At 25.8% G+C, this 15,454-nt stretch overlaps 1 protein-coding gene across 2 annotated transcripts in view; it reads left to right on the top strand.

Moving 5' to 3' along the window:
- Positions 1 to 15,454, top strand: part of LOC101240630 (mitochondrial-processing peptidase subunit alpha) — an 85,274-nt gene that overhangs the window by 30,762 nt on the left and 39,058 nt on the right. For both annotated transcript variants that reach the window (XM_065790993.1, XM_065790992.1), the window contains exon 4: positions 8,963 to 9,065. In XM_065790993.1, coding sequence (XP_065647065.1) covers positions 8,963 to 9,065 — 103 coding nt within the window. The remainder of the gene's footprint in view (positions 1 to 8,962; positions 9,066 to 15,454) is intronic.

The following is a 15,454-nucleotide window of genomic DNA, read 5'->3' on the forward strand; positions in this document are numbered from 1 at the left end:
ATCTGTTGGCTAGTACTTTGAAAAAAACTTTTTCCGAATGTATGTTCAACCATGTTTAGAGTGTACACTGATATAAAAACTTTTTCCAAGTGTATGTTCAACCATGTTTAGAGTGTACACTGATATAAAAACATTTTCCAAATGTATGTTCAAATATGTTTAGAGTGTACACTGATATAAAAACTTTTTCCAAATGTATGTTCAATCATGTTTAGAGTGTACACTGATATAAAAACTTTTTCCAAATGTTTGTTCCACCATGTTTAGAGTGTACACTGATATAAAAACTTTTTCCAAATGTATGTTCAACCATGTTTAGAGTGTACACTGATATAAAAACTTTTTCCAAATGTATGTTCAATCATGTTTAGAGTGTACACTGATATAAAAACTTTTTCCAAATGTTTGTTCCACCATGTTTAGAGTGTACACTGATATAAAAACTTTTTCCAAATGTATGTTCAAATATGTTTAGAGTGTACACTGATATAAAAACTTTTTCCAAATGTTTGTTCCACCATGTTTAGAGTGTACACTGATATAAAAACTTTTTCCAAATGTATGTTCAACCATGTTTAGAGTGTACACTGATATAAAAACATTTTCCAAATGTACGTTCAACCATGTTAAGAGTGTACACTGATATAAAAACTTTTTCCAAATGTACGTTTAACCATGTTTAGAGTGTACACTGATATAAAAACTTTTTCCAAGTGTATGTTCAACCATGTTTAGAGTGTACACAGATATAAAAACATTTTCCAAATGTATGTTCAAATATGTTTAGAGTGTACACTGATATAAAAACATTTTCCAAATGTACGCTCAATCATGTTTAGAGTTACACTGATATAAAAACTTTTTCCAAATGTATGTTCAACCATATTTAAAGTGTACACTGATATAAAAACTTTTTCCAAATGTATGTTCAAATATGTTTAGAGTGTACACTGATATAAAAACTTTTTCCAAATGTATGTTCAACCATGTTTAGAGTGTACACTGATATAAAAACAGCTTAAAAGAAGTATGAAAGCATTCTGGAAAAAGTCTCAAAAAAGAAAAAATCTCAGTACTGTTCATTTTATAAGGATTTATAAATTATGTATGTAGGAATTATATATTGTTGCAGTGTTTATTTCTGTTAAATATTAGGGTGATTTTCATTGTACTGTTAATAAAATAATCATTTTTTTTTGTTCCAATTTAATAAACATTTTATATACTTTTTGATATCTTGGACTAGAGATTGATGAAAAAGGCAAATCTTGGAGAAAAATTATTGGATTGGAGAAAAAGACAATTCTTCTAATTCTGTTAAATGTTAAAAATTATAGGTTGAATCTGTGCTTGGCGTTATGCTTTCTGTACACTTAAAACAAATTTTAGGTGTTTTCTTTAAATATCGTTTTCCATAATATTTGCAACTGTATGACTTGTTTTGCCCCTAATATTTTTAAAGAGAGTATCTTGATCGCATCTCGTTTACACATATTTATTGAGCAAAATGTTTTTAACAACAACTACAAAAATATTTACAACTTTTGTTAATTAAAATAGTTTTTATTCATCAGTTAAGGAAAATCTTTATAAAATGATTTATTAAACTGGTTAAGTTCATCTTACTATTATAATAATAATAAGAGCATCGCAATCGATTGCTACCTCAACCTTTTAATTTTATTTTATCCATAACTGATTCAAGTTCTCTGAAAGTTTAAAACATAACTATAGTACCTTGAAATATTAAACATAAAAACAGTCTTTCACAAGAAGGCCATTGCATGTCTTTATATGATCACGCATGTAATACTTTCATTTTGCTGACATGTCCAAGGCTTTTAAAATAGTAAGATATTTTTTCCCAATTTTAAAAATGGCGCTTAAAAAGCAAAAGTAAACGAAATAAAATGAAAGTAAATGAAAAAAAAACCATTAACTGTAAAAAGGAAATTAATCTTAACCTAAGAGTAAAGAAACAAAAATAAAAAGTAAGCTATAAACCAAATTTATATTTTTTAAATTTAAAAGTTTTTTGCTTGATAGATTTGTGTAAAGATCACAGTTTTAAAGTTAGTTATTCCAGACTTATTTATAAACAAAATTTTTAATAATTTTATTGCAGTAAGTTATAGCAGGAATAAATTCAATGTCATCAGATATAAACTACTTACTAAAATACAAGATTTATCACTTCTGCTTTTATTTTGCTATTTTTGTTTTCTCATTTTTAGGATGCCTGTTATTTCCATCATCGAACTTTGATACCGTAAGGGAGCAAAACAGATTATTTGTCCGAAAAATTAAACAAAAATAAAACATCTACAACATGCAGTTTATTTGAAAATTATATACGTCAATATTAAATACAAAAGATTTTTTGAATTCAATTCAAAGTTGTAAAATTTAATGTGTTTAATAACTTTGATTTTAAGACATGAAAAAAATATAACTTTTTATAAAATGTGAGGTTTAAAAAACCCATAAAATATGGGTTTAAAAAAAAAAAGGAATTATCGTTAATTATATGATAAATTATGCCTAGGGCCGCCAAGTATCGGTAATCAGGTCTGTACTTAAGGCCGCCAATTAACTAGAGCGCGGCCTGCATTGTACAATGCTTCATTAAAGTCTTTTATCTCAAAAAATAGCAGTCAGTGTGCTGATAAATCTTTCACCTGCACTGTTAGATGAAGATAAACAGAAGCACAACTCAGCTACTAGCAAAATTTTTGGAAAATGAGCGTTTTTAGATTTTCATTATTTTTGCTAAACTTCTAGACAAGTTCACTTTTAATATGGTTTTAGCATTATATTTTTATATATATTTTTAAACTTATTAGCATTATATTTTTAAACTAATTTTTAATGTAAAATAATAAAAGTCATTAATACCAATGTTTAATTGCTTAACATAATTAATAATTTTACAGCTGCATTCTTTTCCATCAGTATTACTACTTAATAATACTGATGGAAAAGAAGCCAGCTGTATATTTTAGATTTCTTTTTTGCTATATATATATATATATATATATATATATATATATATATATATATATATATATATATATATATATATATATATATATATATATATATATATATTTATTGCTTTACATTATAAACTTTTTATAAAAAAACATAAATTGTATTAATAAAAAAAAAATGATGTGCTCCTTTGCCGTATTGAGAACAAATGTATAAAATGTAAAACAATTTTAGTAAAACATATTGTAAACATAATTTATAAAATGTTCTTTCTTTATATTGATGCATATATTTCTCATAGATTGTATGTTGTAGATTTTTTATTTTTGTTTAATTATTTAGGCATATAATCTGTTTTGTCCCCTCATTTGTATCAAATTTTGTTGATAGAAATAACAGGCATTCTAAAAATAAGAAAAGAAAAACAGGTAAATAAAAAAAGAAGTGTTTTAAACAACGTTGTTTAAAAATGTTTTAATTTAATGTGTTTTAAAAATCTTTTAATTTTGTAAGTAGTTGTTTCAAAACAACTCAAACAACATTGAATTTTTACATAAAATGGTGTGCTATAAACCCCACATCAGCCTATTCATTCCTGCTATAACTTACAGCAATAAAATTATTAAAAGTTTCGTTATTAAATATTAAGTATTAAGTAGCCTATGTTTTAATAATTATATAATACGTAAGTCTATCAAGCAAGCTTGATAGACTTACGTATTATATCATTATTAAAACAAAGGTTACTTAATGATTAGTTCTTTTTATAACTTATATATATTTTTGAATTCAATTTTTAACAATTAAGATAAATTAATTGTTAAATTCTCTTAATATTAGTAGTGTAACATAAAGTTTTAAGTTGTCAGTTTGTATGTATGTGTATATATATATATATATATATATATATATATATATATATATATATATATATATATATATTGAAATAATTTAAATAAAAAAATACAACTATAATTGAATTTAAAAGTTTCATGTCTTATGGCAATCATCAGCCATATTATTCAAAAATATAAATAAAATTAATAAAAACTGTTATAAAAAACACAAGTTTAGCCTTACAACAACATCTGATGTCAAATATACGTGATCTGATATTATATTTGCAAATCAACAGAATTAAAGTGAGATCGCAAAAATTTTTACCTATGTCTACATGCGGAAACCAATTCACTTTTTTTTGTTCAGTTGTGATCCTTTATCAAAAGTCATAATACTTTTCAGAAATACAAAGGTTACACTGTTTTATAGATGGGTTGTAAGATTTTGCCTGCGTCTTTATGTTCCTAGATTTCTTTGGAAAGTTCTGTGTCAGTGCTATACTTGATTGCATTAAATTCTGGGATTAGGTGACGTTAAAGTGGCTTTATATACAACATTTTTTGGTAGACATTGATTATTTAATGTGCATGTAGTTTTCTTAACACAGTTGCAGTTTTTATCATTTGCGGTGAGTTTGTTGCGCAAAGTTTGTTGCTTATGTGAATTAATAATTGATCGAATATTTGGCATGCAGCTAATTTTTATTGTGTTTCTGTTGAAAATTTTGCTCATGGTGAAATGGAAAATGCAAGTCAATTAAATTTAAGAAATGGTGTAATATATATATATATATATATATATATATATATATATATATATATATATATATATATATATATATATATATATATATATATATATATATATATCAGCTCTCAGAATTAGGGTTGGCATTCGGCAATGCTCACCTAATTGTTTATTTCATTGAAGAATAATAAAACAAACTAGGCAATGCTCACCTAATTTGTTTTTTTATTCTTTAATGATATTTTCATATCACTAAAAAATGTTGTTGAATCAATTATAAATATAATTAAATTCCTTATAATTAAAATAAAATATTTCTTAAATACCAAAGTTGTGTAATGCTTTTGATTTGTGTCGTAAAAAATAATTGTACATTGACAAAGTTTATTTAATTTTTATGTAAATGGAACTAATTAAATGAATAAGCAAGTTTGTCAAATAAATTAAGATATTGATGTTTAAATCACAATTAATTATTATTATTATTATAACGAAAATAATAATTTTTATAATGAAATTATCTTAATTTCAAGATTAATGCAGAAATATTTATTGAATAACAGCAATTGAGTTTTGTAATAAAAACAATTTTTACGATTTTTAAAAAGCTAAAAATTTAAATACCAGAATCATTTCCAGATATCGCAATTCTCAATCACTTAATTCGCCCCTTGGTTAAGAAACATGATCTAATTAGAATTATTAATACTGTGGCTGGCAAAGGTCAAAAATGCAAGACTACCAGTGCAATTGATTATAACATCATAATTAATGTCTAGAAAAAAAGAGATTTGTTTTAGCTAAACTAGCTTTAAAAGATCAAGAAGATCGCAACATCATAGTGACTCATAGATCATCAAAGAGACATGTCGAACAATTAGAAAGTTCAAGAAGGTCACAATATCAATGATACACTTCATTACTATAGTGACACCTCCAACAATCAGAATTCGTATTAGAGAACAAGGTTAGAGTAGTATAAAAAAAACCTTTTTTAACCTTAAAACAAATGTTTTGAAGTATGTAAAGAAGTATAACAAAATGCTTTTTTTTTTGTCAAAAAACAATTTTGTCTCTACAGATAGAGTTCAAAAAGTGTAACGAAAAAGAGGAAAAGCTTATAGAGTTGTTTATGAGGTACTGGAGTTTAGAGTAGTATTTGATGGAAAGGAGTGGGTAAATTGACATTTATTGATGACAAAATGAATGCTTCAAAATTCATCCATAACTAAATGATTCTATTTCTAAAAAAAATTATTTGATTGTATGAAATTGTTTAGAACAGTTTGCTATTATTATTGAGAATACTTCGGATTTGCATTTGTAAAACATTTCTGAAATGCTGTAACCTATTTTAAAAACATGTAAATCAAAAGAAAAACGTGAAATTTTTTTATTGTTTTGATAATTAGAATGATTCATATAGTTAAAATAAGCATCAACAAACAATATAAATAAAGCTAGTGATATTGATCCTACAATTAGATGGACGCCTTTTGTACACCAATAACTTCTTCAATTGATAACCTAAAAATTGGTGATCTATACTCACTTTTTTTTACTCACAATGAATTAAAAGATAAACTAAAAAATGTAATATCATCTTCGCAAAAATACAGATGTTAACAACAACTCCAAAATCATGGTCACTCCTAAAGCCTGCAGAATTTTTTAATGTATATATTAACCCTATACAAGAGGCTAGAAAAGCTATAAAAAAACATGGTATTTTGTATAAACCATTATCAAAAAAAAAGAAAAGTTGCTTTTCCATGAATCCATTTATCTTTTTCATAGCTTTTATCAAAGTGATGAGTATACACAGAAAAAAAGACTTTGTCGCTATAGGCAACACATGCAAAAAAAAACTAATATTGAATAATTTAAAAAAACATTACATTTAAATCCCAACACTCTTATTTAAGTGTTTGATTTTTAAAGTTTCGCAGCACAAAATGGTGTTTCGCAGCCCAAGATGGTGTGTAAGCACAAATGCGTCTGATATGCACAGTGTTTGTGTCTGTATCTATCATTAGAATGTTAAGTTGTTAAAACAAAATACTTTAGAGGTTTAATGGAAATGGTTGTTTGCAATAGGGATAATGCAGAATTTATGTTACATCGATTTCCTTAATGTCCAGGTATTTTTAACTTTAACAGAACTCTTAACAGTAAAGTTTGACAACAGTGATAAAAAAATAACAATTAACCAATGACACATACAGATAGAACTGACCAATCTGGATACTATCTGAATACTGACTAATAAAAAAATCAATGTTGAATATAATATCGACCTTAGATGCAATAAAATAGATAAACTAACATCTCATTCACTTAAAAAAGTCAAGCTAAAAGTCAAGTTAAGTACTGTAAAGAATCATAAAAATACAACAAGTGCATAATATTGGGTGCCTATGCAGAAAACTATCAATTTATTGTTCAGGATGAGGTGCACTGTTACCACTGGAAAAAAAAAATTTACATTTTATTATATTATTATATACTATAAATCAAATAGTCTATTGATATTTAAATCCTTTTGCTTCCTTTCTGAAGAAGTTGAGCATGATGTATACTATGTATGTAAAATACAACAGCTCATTACAAATTACATAAAAGCAAACATTTTACAAATTGAAAAACTTTAAAAACTTTATTAATCTTTGCCATCATAAATAAGACTTTGATATTGATGCTAAATGGGTTGTTTTTTTGTTGCTACAAACCAAGGTAAGTCTGCTTGTGATTTGCATTGGCCGTACAGTAGAGAATAACTGCACAAGCCACTTTAAAGGACAGTGACTGAACAGATTTTAAATGTAAATAAGATGTTTGATTTTTGTGTAAGCAATATAAAATACATTCAATTCATTTTAGTTTATAAAACGAAGTTTTATAAACTAAAATTTAAAATGAAGTTCGATCATCATTACAACCAAGGCTTGCTATGGGAAGAACCTTGCCTGGAGCAAGATGCTTTCACCCTTTTATACCAATTAATAAATGTACATTTTCTTTAAAAAGATGAGTCAACTAACTGATGTTTAGGCATTTAACCTTGTGCAGATACCAAATGAGCTGGTTGTGCAGCAGGTTATTTACAATTATAAGGATTAAATAGCAAGTATGACAATTTTTAATCAATTAACATCATAAACAAAAATGATGAAGGAAATAAAATTCAATTTGTGTATCCACATTGTCCCAGTCCAAGTTTTTTTTGTTTTGCAAGAAAAGATTAATGTTTGGGTCCCATCAAATCATATTTAATGTACCATTGATCCTCCAACAAATATGTTTGTTTTAGATTAATGTACCATTGATCTACAACAAATGGTCATGTATACAATATTTCAGCAATTGAGTCGGCAAAATTATTGAACAAAAGATTCAAGATTTAAAGAAAAAATTTCAATTGCTTCATTATTTTTATATTTGTATGTTATTTTTTTCAAATATATTTAAGATGTAACTGTATGTGAGTATGTGTAATTGGAACAATTTGGCTACAAAAAAAATTCTCCTGGTCTTGTCTTTATGTGTTTAACAAAAAAAAAAAAAAAAAAAGAGGGAGCGGTTTGTTAAATGCTTATTTGCACCCCAGCCCCACCCTCTGGACCTTGAGCTTTAACCAGGTACATAAAACGTAGAAATAAAATATAAATTGCTCTTCAAAAGACTTTAAAAATAACTTTACTTAAGAAGTAAGTAAGGCTGTATTTTGAAGTATTATACTAAATTTTATTTTTGTAAAATATAATTAAATAAATTTTAGTAAAAAAATTTTATGAAAAAATTTTTTTTTTTTTATAAGCATTGCCATTATTACTTACACCGTCACACAAATGTTTTCAAATGTTTAGGGTTTTTTGAGAAATTTGCAATTATAAAAATATTTATTCATAGTTGTAACAGCTCTACTTATAAGGCTGTATTTTGAAGTATAATACTAAATTTTATTTTTATAAAATATAATTAAATAAATTTTGGTATAAAATTTTTTTTTTTTTGATAAACACTGTCATTATTACTTACAATGTCATACAAATGTAATGACATCATACAAATGTTTGGGGCTTTTTGAAAAATTTGCAATTATAAAAATATTTACTCATAGTTTTATCACTTTACAGAAATCAATTTATATTACCAACATAGTTTATTCATTAACATTTTAAATACAATGGTCCTAAAAAGTCTTTTGACCATTAAAAGACATGTTAAAATTTTGACAGGTAGAGAACATGTTAAATGTTTGGACAGTAGTGGGCATGATATTATTTGTATTAACTTCATCATTATAAAAATTAAAATATGTTTAAATATATTTAAGATGAAAGTGCAAATATTTTATTCTTTCTATTAGTTCTTTTTTATCTAGTGATTGTTCTATATATGCTGCTTCAGCATTCAAGTACAATGTTGAAGGAGTAGTAAATATACTTTCAGAAACTGTGTTGCGACCAACTCTTAAAGATATTGAGGTTTGTTGAAGTTGTAATATGTAACCTGTTATATGATTTGTTGAAGTTGTAATATGTAACCTGTTATATGATTTGTTGAAGTTGTAATATGTAACCTGTTATATGATTTGTTGAAGTTGTAATATGTAACCTGTTATATGATTTGTTGAAGTTGTAATATGTAACCTGTTATATGATTTGTTGAAGTTGTAATATGTAACCTGTTATATGATTTGTTGAAGTTGTAATATGTAACCTGTTATATGATTTGTTGAAGTTGTAATATGTAACCTGTTATATGATTTGTTGAAGTTGTAATATGTAACCTGTTATATGATTTGTTGAAGTTGTAATATGTAACCTGTTATATGATTTGTTGAAGTTGTAATATGTAACCTGTTATATGATTTTTTTAAACTACATTTTGTTATGCTGTGTTCTATTTTAATGGTGTAATTTTAAAAATTCAAATCAAAATTTTTCTAATTTATCTAAATACTTTAAATTTTGCTTCAATTTTAATTTAATTTTTACAAACTTTAGTTAAACATAGTATTTATTTGCTATACACAGAGTTGGCATTAAAATACCCACCCAAAAAAACCCGCCCAGTAAAACCCAATAAAACCCACCTAGAAAAACCTAAAAAACCCGGGCAATCTGGGTTTTATTGGGTTTTTATAAAGATATTTTATAATTTTATGAACAATTATTGAACCAACATTAACATTATAACTATTATATTATTTACAAAATTAATTATCAACTAAATTATTATTAACTATTATTATTAACTATTATAACCAACAATAACAGCTATCAGAGCAGATTTACTAATGTTTGAATCATTATTTGGAAACACATTATCACAATTTTTATTCAAATATTTTTACAAATTGAAAATATCACTTTTTTATCTTTTATGTTATTCACCTCCCAAGACAGAGAAGCCCAAGAAGGTGAATAACATAAGCCAATCTTATGTTAAATTCAATCTCAAATTAAAGTCAATCTTAAGGTTACAATCTTCTCTCAACTCTTTAAATCCGAAACACAAACCTTTATGAACAAGGCTGCTCCACAGAGAAACAAGTTTGTTCATTTGAATTTCAAGTTCAAATTTGAAGTTCAATTAAAACTTCAATTACTTCCTCACATTTTCCAGCCTTCTTTTTCTTATTTCTCATTGATATTTTTTAATTATAGAAAATATTTCTTTTGAATTTAAAATAAATACATATAGGTTTAAAATATTTTTTTTTTTTAGAGTTTTAAAAATTATGTTTAAAAATCTTTTTCAAAATAATTTGAAAATTTTTGTTATAAATTACTAAATAACATTATATGAAATATATTTTAAATAAAGTTAAAGTAGAAAATTTTACCAATTTTCAATATCATTAACAAAAAAAAAAAAATTTAACAGATATAAAATAAAAATAAAACCCAAAAAAATCAAATTTATCCAATTAAATCCAAAATTACCCAAAAAAAAATACCACTGGGCGGGGTTTTTTTTTTTAAAAAAAACCTGGGTTTTTGCCAACCCTGGCTATACAATATCTACAAAGTCCTAAAATTCTTTGTTTAAACAATAATTTAAAAAATAGTCCAACATACATTTACTAGAATAAGTTTAGAATTTAAATAATTTTCTAATTTTAATTCCAAGCACAAAATGAAATGTTTAAATTTGAAAGTTTGAATCGAGGAAAAAAACGAACCAAGGAAAAAAATGCAAGTTTATACTTGTTATATTTATACTGAAATAGAAAAGAATAAATATTTAAATTTTTAATATGTTACAAAAGCAACAATTGAATATGTTGCAATGTGGCAACCATAAAATCATTTTTTAAAAAGCAGCTTCTTTAAGTTATTTTTAGTGTTATTTTACTATATTTTACATATAAAGAGTCTAAAAATACATTTTTTATTTTAATCTTGTTTTGAGCACATTTCTACTATTACCATTATAAAACAAAGAATGAAATTAACACAATATCAAAGGAGTGGTTAAAATTAGAGAAATTGAATATTCTGTATTTCCCATTTTGAAACATTTCGCTGTGGGCCAGAATTGTCTAAAAGTGGCAAAACTATTTATGGCCTGAATTATAACATGCTACATGTTTATAGGGTTTTTGGGGCCAAGGAGTTCATATCCGGGTCATGACTACCTGCATTGTCATTTAAGGGAGATCAAGGATTTTCATGGAGTAATTGGTGTCAAGAAATTTAAATCATATTTTGTCTCTTGAAGTGGTCATTAGGATGATGCAAAAATAACTTTTTTTTAAATAATATTTGAAACTTTTAAATAATGAATAATTGTATTCTAAACAGCACATAATAAAAAATAATCATTTTAATATTTTATTAGGTCAAAAAAAAAGATTTTTCTTGAAAAAAACAAAAAATATTTTTGTTTTTTTTTAAGACTGATTAATTTAAAATATAAACTATAAACATATAACAAAGTTTTTTGAATGAGACTTACACTCCAAATATATGTTTGGTCACCGCTTCTTGGGCTTAAATGCTAATTGATGTGGTTTCTTTTAGGTTTTCAATTCAAATGATTTCCTACCTCATTTTGAACCATGTGTGTGACCAAGAACAGCTAATAAACCATACTTTTTTTAATGAAAGTCTTCTTTCAGGGATTATGATGTATTCTAGTGAGGCATAAGTTGGTCTGCTGTATGGCAACAGATTAATGTTAAGTATTGAACCTAGTTAATGGCCTGTTATCATCTTTTCTTGTTTTTATAGTTGGATGAGGATGAGTCATTTTATGCAGAACATTGTATGATTTTTTAATTGTGTATACTTTTCTTTTAGTTTTCTTATAAACTTAAAACCAGTTAATGCAGGCAAATTTTTTGGCGTTAGCAAGTGGAAAATAACATTTTTTAAAAAACAAATTCCAAAATGTGTGCATTATTATTATTCCACCAGAACCATCATAAGATTCACCTAAAATAAAATGTAATTATTTATTAAATCATATGCATTTAAAAATAAATAATATAAATTTTACTAACCTGTATTGATAGAGCATGTTTTTAATTAATTTTTAATAAATTGTTCTTAGAATACAATTATTCGTGTTATAGAAAAGGTTTCATGAGATAATAAAAAATAGCACATTAGTGGTCATGATTGCACAGGTGGTCATTTTAGGTGTGATCATGGGTTGTCAAGGTGGTATTTTATCTTCTTTTTATTTATGTATTTTATGAAATAAATTTTTTTGATGCAGTTATCCCACAATTATGGATCACCCACAAAAATAAATCAGTCTCACTTCCCTTTGTAAATTTTGTTTGTTAAATTAATTTAAATCCACTCAAAATGTTTTTATTAATTTTTATTAATTAAAGAATGAAACAATTAGAATGCAGTAATAGTTACTGTTACTGCTCAAAAAACTAAGAAAACCGCAAAAATATTACTTGCCGTCAAAAAGTGACAGCTCAAACGTCATTGATATTGCTTTGCTAAAAAAGCAAAATTTTTAATTTCGTGTTTTTTTGCTTGAACCATTTTGTTACAAATGGTAATAAATGGCAGAAATCAAAGCTAAAAGATATGTTTAACTAGTATTTCAATTATATGGCCTGGAAAACCTAATATAATGATCTAGTTTTACAATAAAACTTTGATCCATTTATGTGTTTTTTCTCATGAGAAGTAAACATTTATATCTCACTTAAAATAAAACATGAAACATGTTTGTTTTTTGATTCTAGAAAGATTTTTTCATCACAGATTCATGACAGACATCAATGGTTTTTCTGGAAACTTTTTCCTCAAAAAATTGGACTTTAAGGTATTTAGCACCACATTGACAATCATTGACAAGGGAATAACAACATTTTTGGGAAAATTCGGTTCGAAAACCAATCATGTTCATATTAAAAATGGATTTGAAGAAGCGAATTTGATGACCCTGACAAATATGTGAACTTTGACAAATCAAAATTTCAAGTTGTTCAACGAAAATTTAAGACTTTATGTGCTTCTGGGTCAGAAAACATGTACAATATTGCAAATAATTGCGTAAAGGAGGCGTATTCAGCTCTTTTTGGTTGAACAGCTTCGGAAAAAAAGGTTCTACCGTGTTTATTTACCCTGGGCATCAAATTACGAGAGATATGGTCATGTATACACTATCAGAATGGGTTGTAGGAATTTCCAATGAGGGCTGTCAAACCTCTAAAACATTTTATGAGTATTTGTCAAACAGCCTTGTTAAATGGCTTAACTAAAACAATATTAAAAGAAATGTCATAATTTTTGTTGGCGGTCGTAAAAGACATATAAACATATCGAGACCGCTGAATATTGCAAGCTAAACCATTTAATTCTCATCTCTCTCCTATTGAACACAAAGTCCTTCAGCCACTGGATTGTGCATTTTGTGGAACATTAAAACAAATTTGGCACAAAGTTTTGGAATTTTAAGAATTCAGACCCACAGACTAGAAAGGAAAACAAAGGTTTTAGAAACTACAGGCGTTGTGCCCATTTTTTCTAGGAACCCATATTGAGATAAATTGCAGTTGCTAGAGTCCGAATTAACCTCACAGCAATTTGGTATGAACATATCACGGGTACAGCGCTTTTTAATCTATGGAAGTCTGTAAAAAGCAAAAGTGAGGGACTACTGTATACTCAGCCAATGGAGTTCAAAAAAGTTTATATAAGGAAAAAATGATGATAAATTGACACAGTGTGTCAAAATAGTTTAGCAAAAATGGAAACAGATGAAAAAGTTAATATAATTTTGTTTTTATTTAAAGACACAATAAAAAATACATAATTATATAAATATCAAAATATTCATATGTTATTCATAATTATTTTTATAAAAAACCATTAGCAGTGATTTTTTACTTTATTTAAATGCGTTTCAATAATATAAAAACCTAAGTAAAGATCAAAGCTATTTAATTCAAATAGCTTTCAAAAAAGTGTCTTTTTTTTTTCTTCTCAACAAAATCTTTTTTCTTTTCAAATGAATTAATTTTAATGATTCTTATATAAAGTTTATTAAAGAGACACTGTTTAAAGTCTTCACTTATAAAATTAAAATTTTTTTTTATATAATTTTTATTTTGTTTATTTAATGATAAAAAAAATCTTATCTAATTAAATAATATAAATAAAAATTTATACAACTTTTAATGATACTTAAAATAAGTTAAAATCATTAGCTACTTTATTTTAAAAAAAAATTTAAATTTTTTTTTTTGTATTATTTTAATTAATTTAAAAAAATTTTTTCATTTTAATTATAAAAAATTTTTTAATTAGATATTATATTTTAATTATATAATATAAATAAAAATTTATACAATTTTCAATGATAATTTATTTAAAATCATTAGCTACTTTATTTAAAAGCATTTTGCTAATACAAAGGTGTTAGTAAAAATAAATGTGTCAAAGTTATTTACTTTCAAGATAATTAGAAACCTTATTTTTCAGCGCATTTGTTAAAAACTGTGGTTAAATCGTCAAAACAAAATATCATTTCCGTCAGAGATTAGAAAAAAAATTATATCGAACAACGTTTGTCAGAGAAGATTAAAGTGATTTGGGTATCAGCATGTAGAGAGGTATCAGGTTCAGGAAAAAATGGTAGTGGTAGCAGTAAGAAAACTTGAAAAACTTGAAGAGTGTGTGTTACATATTGTATGAATGAGTTTTAGTTAAGGAAAGATGATGCTTAAGCTGCTACTTAAATCTGCTGTGTTACTTCACTAAAAATGGTTGCAACTCTTCCATTAACCATCCAATCTTGTAAAGACAGCCTGAAACTCCTTGAAAAAATTGAAAAATTTTCCACCATAACATCTTTAGTCTCCTTTATGTCTTTTTACACATGTTCGCATAAATTTAAAACAATACAACAACATTAAAGGTGGTATTTAAAATAGCTTTTAACAAGATTTAGATGATTAAGTCTAAAACTTTATGCATCTTCTTTAGTTTTTTAAGACAAAATGTATGATAGGATATTATTTATTATAAAAAGCTACTGCCAAGAAAACTTGATTTTAAAGTTTTATATATGTGTGTAAGTGTAGTTTTAAGTTGATCACATGTATGACCCAGTATTTTTCTGCTTGTGTAAAGGTAAGCTTTAAAAACAGTTTTAAAAAATACAAGCATAAAAAGTTTTCTTATTTCTTCATGTTTCATATGGTATCATGTGGTAGTGGTAGAGCACTTGCCTCATAAGCAAGAAGTTCCTGGTTTGATCCCCACCACGTCCCTGGTAGTACCGCACTCAACTTGTTTCTCCGTGCAACAGCCTTATTTGTCAAGGTTTGTGTTTCCAAGTTATAGAGTTTAAAGAGGGTTATAACCACAACTTAAGTTGCCTCCCCAATTGTTAT

Source organism: Hydra vulgaris, chromosome 02 (genome assembly GCF_038396675.1).
Source record: "Hydra vulgaris chromosome 02, alternate assembly HydraT2T_AEP".
NCBI classification, from domain to species: Eukaryota; Metazoa; Cnidaria; class Hydrozoa; order Anthoathecata; family Hydridae; genus Hydra; species Hydra vulgaris.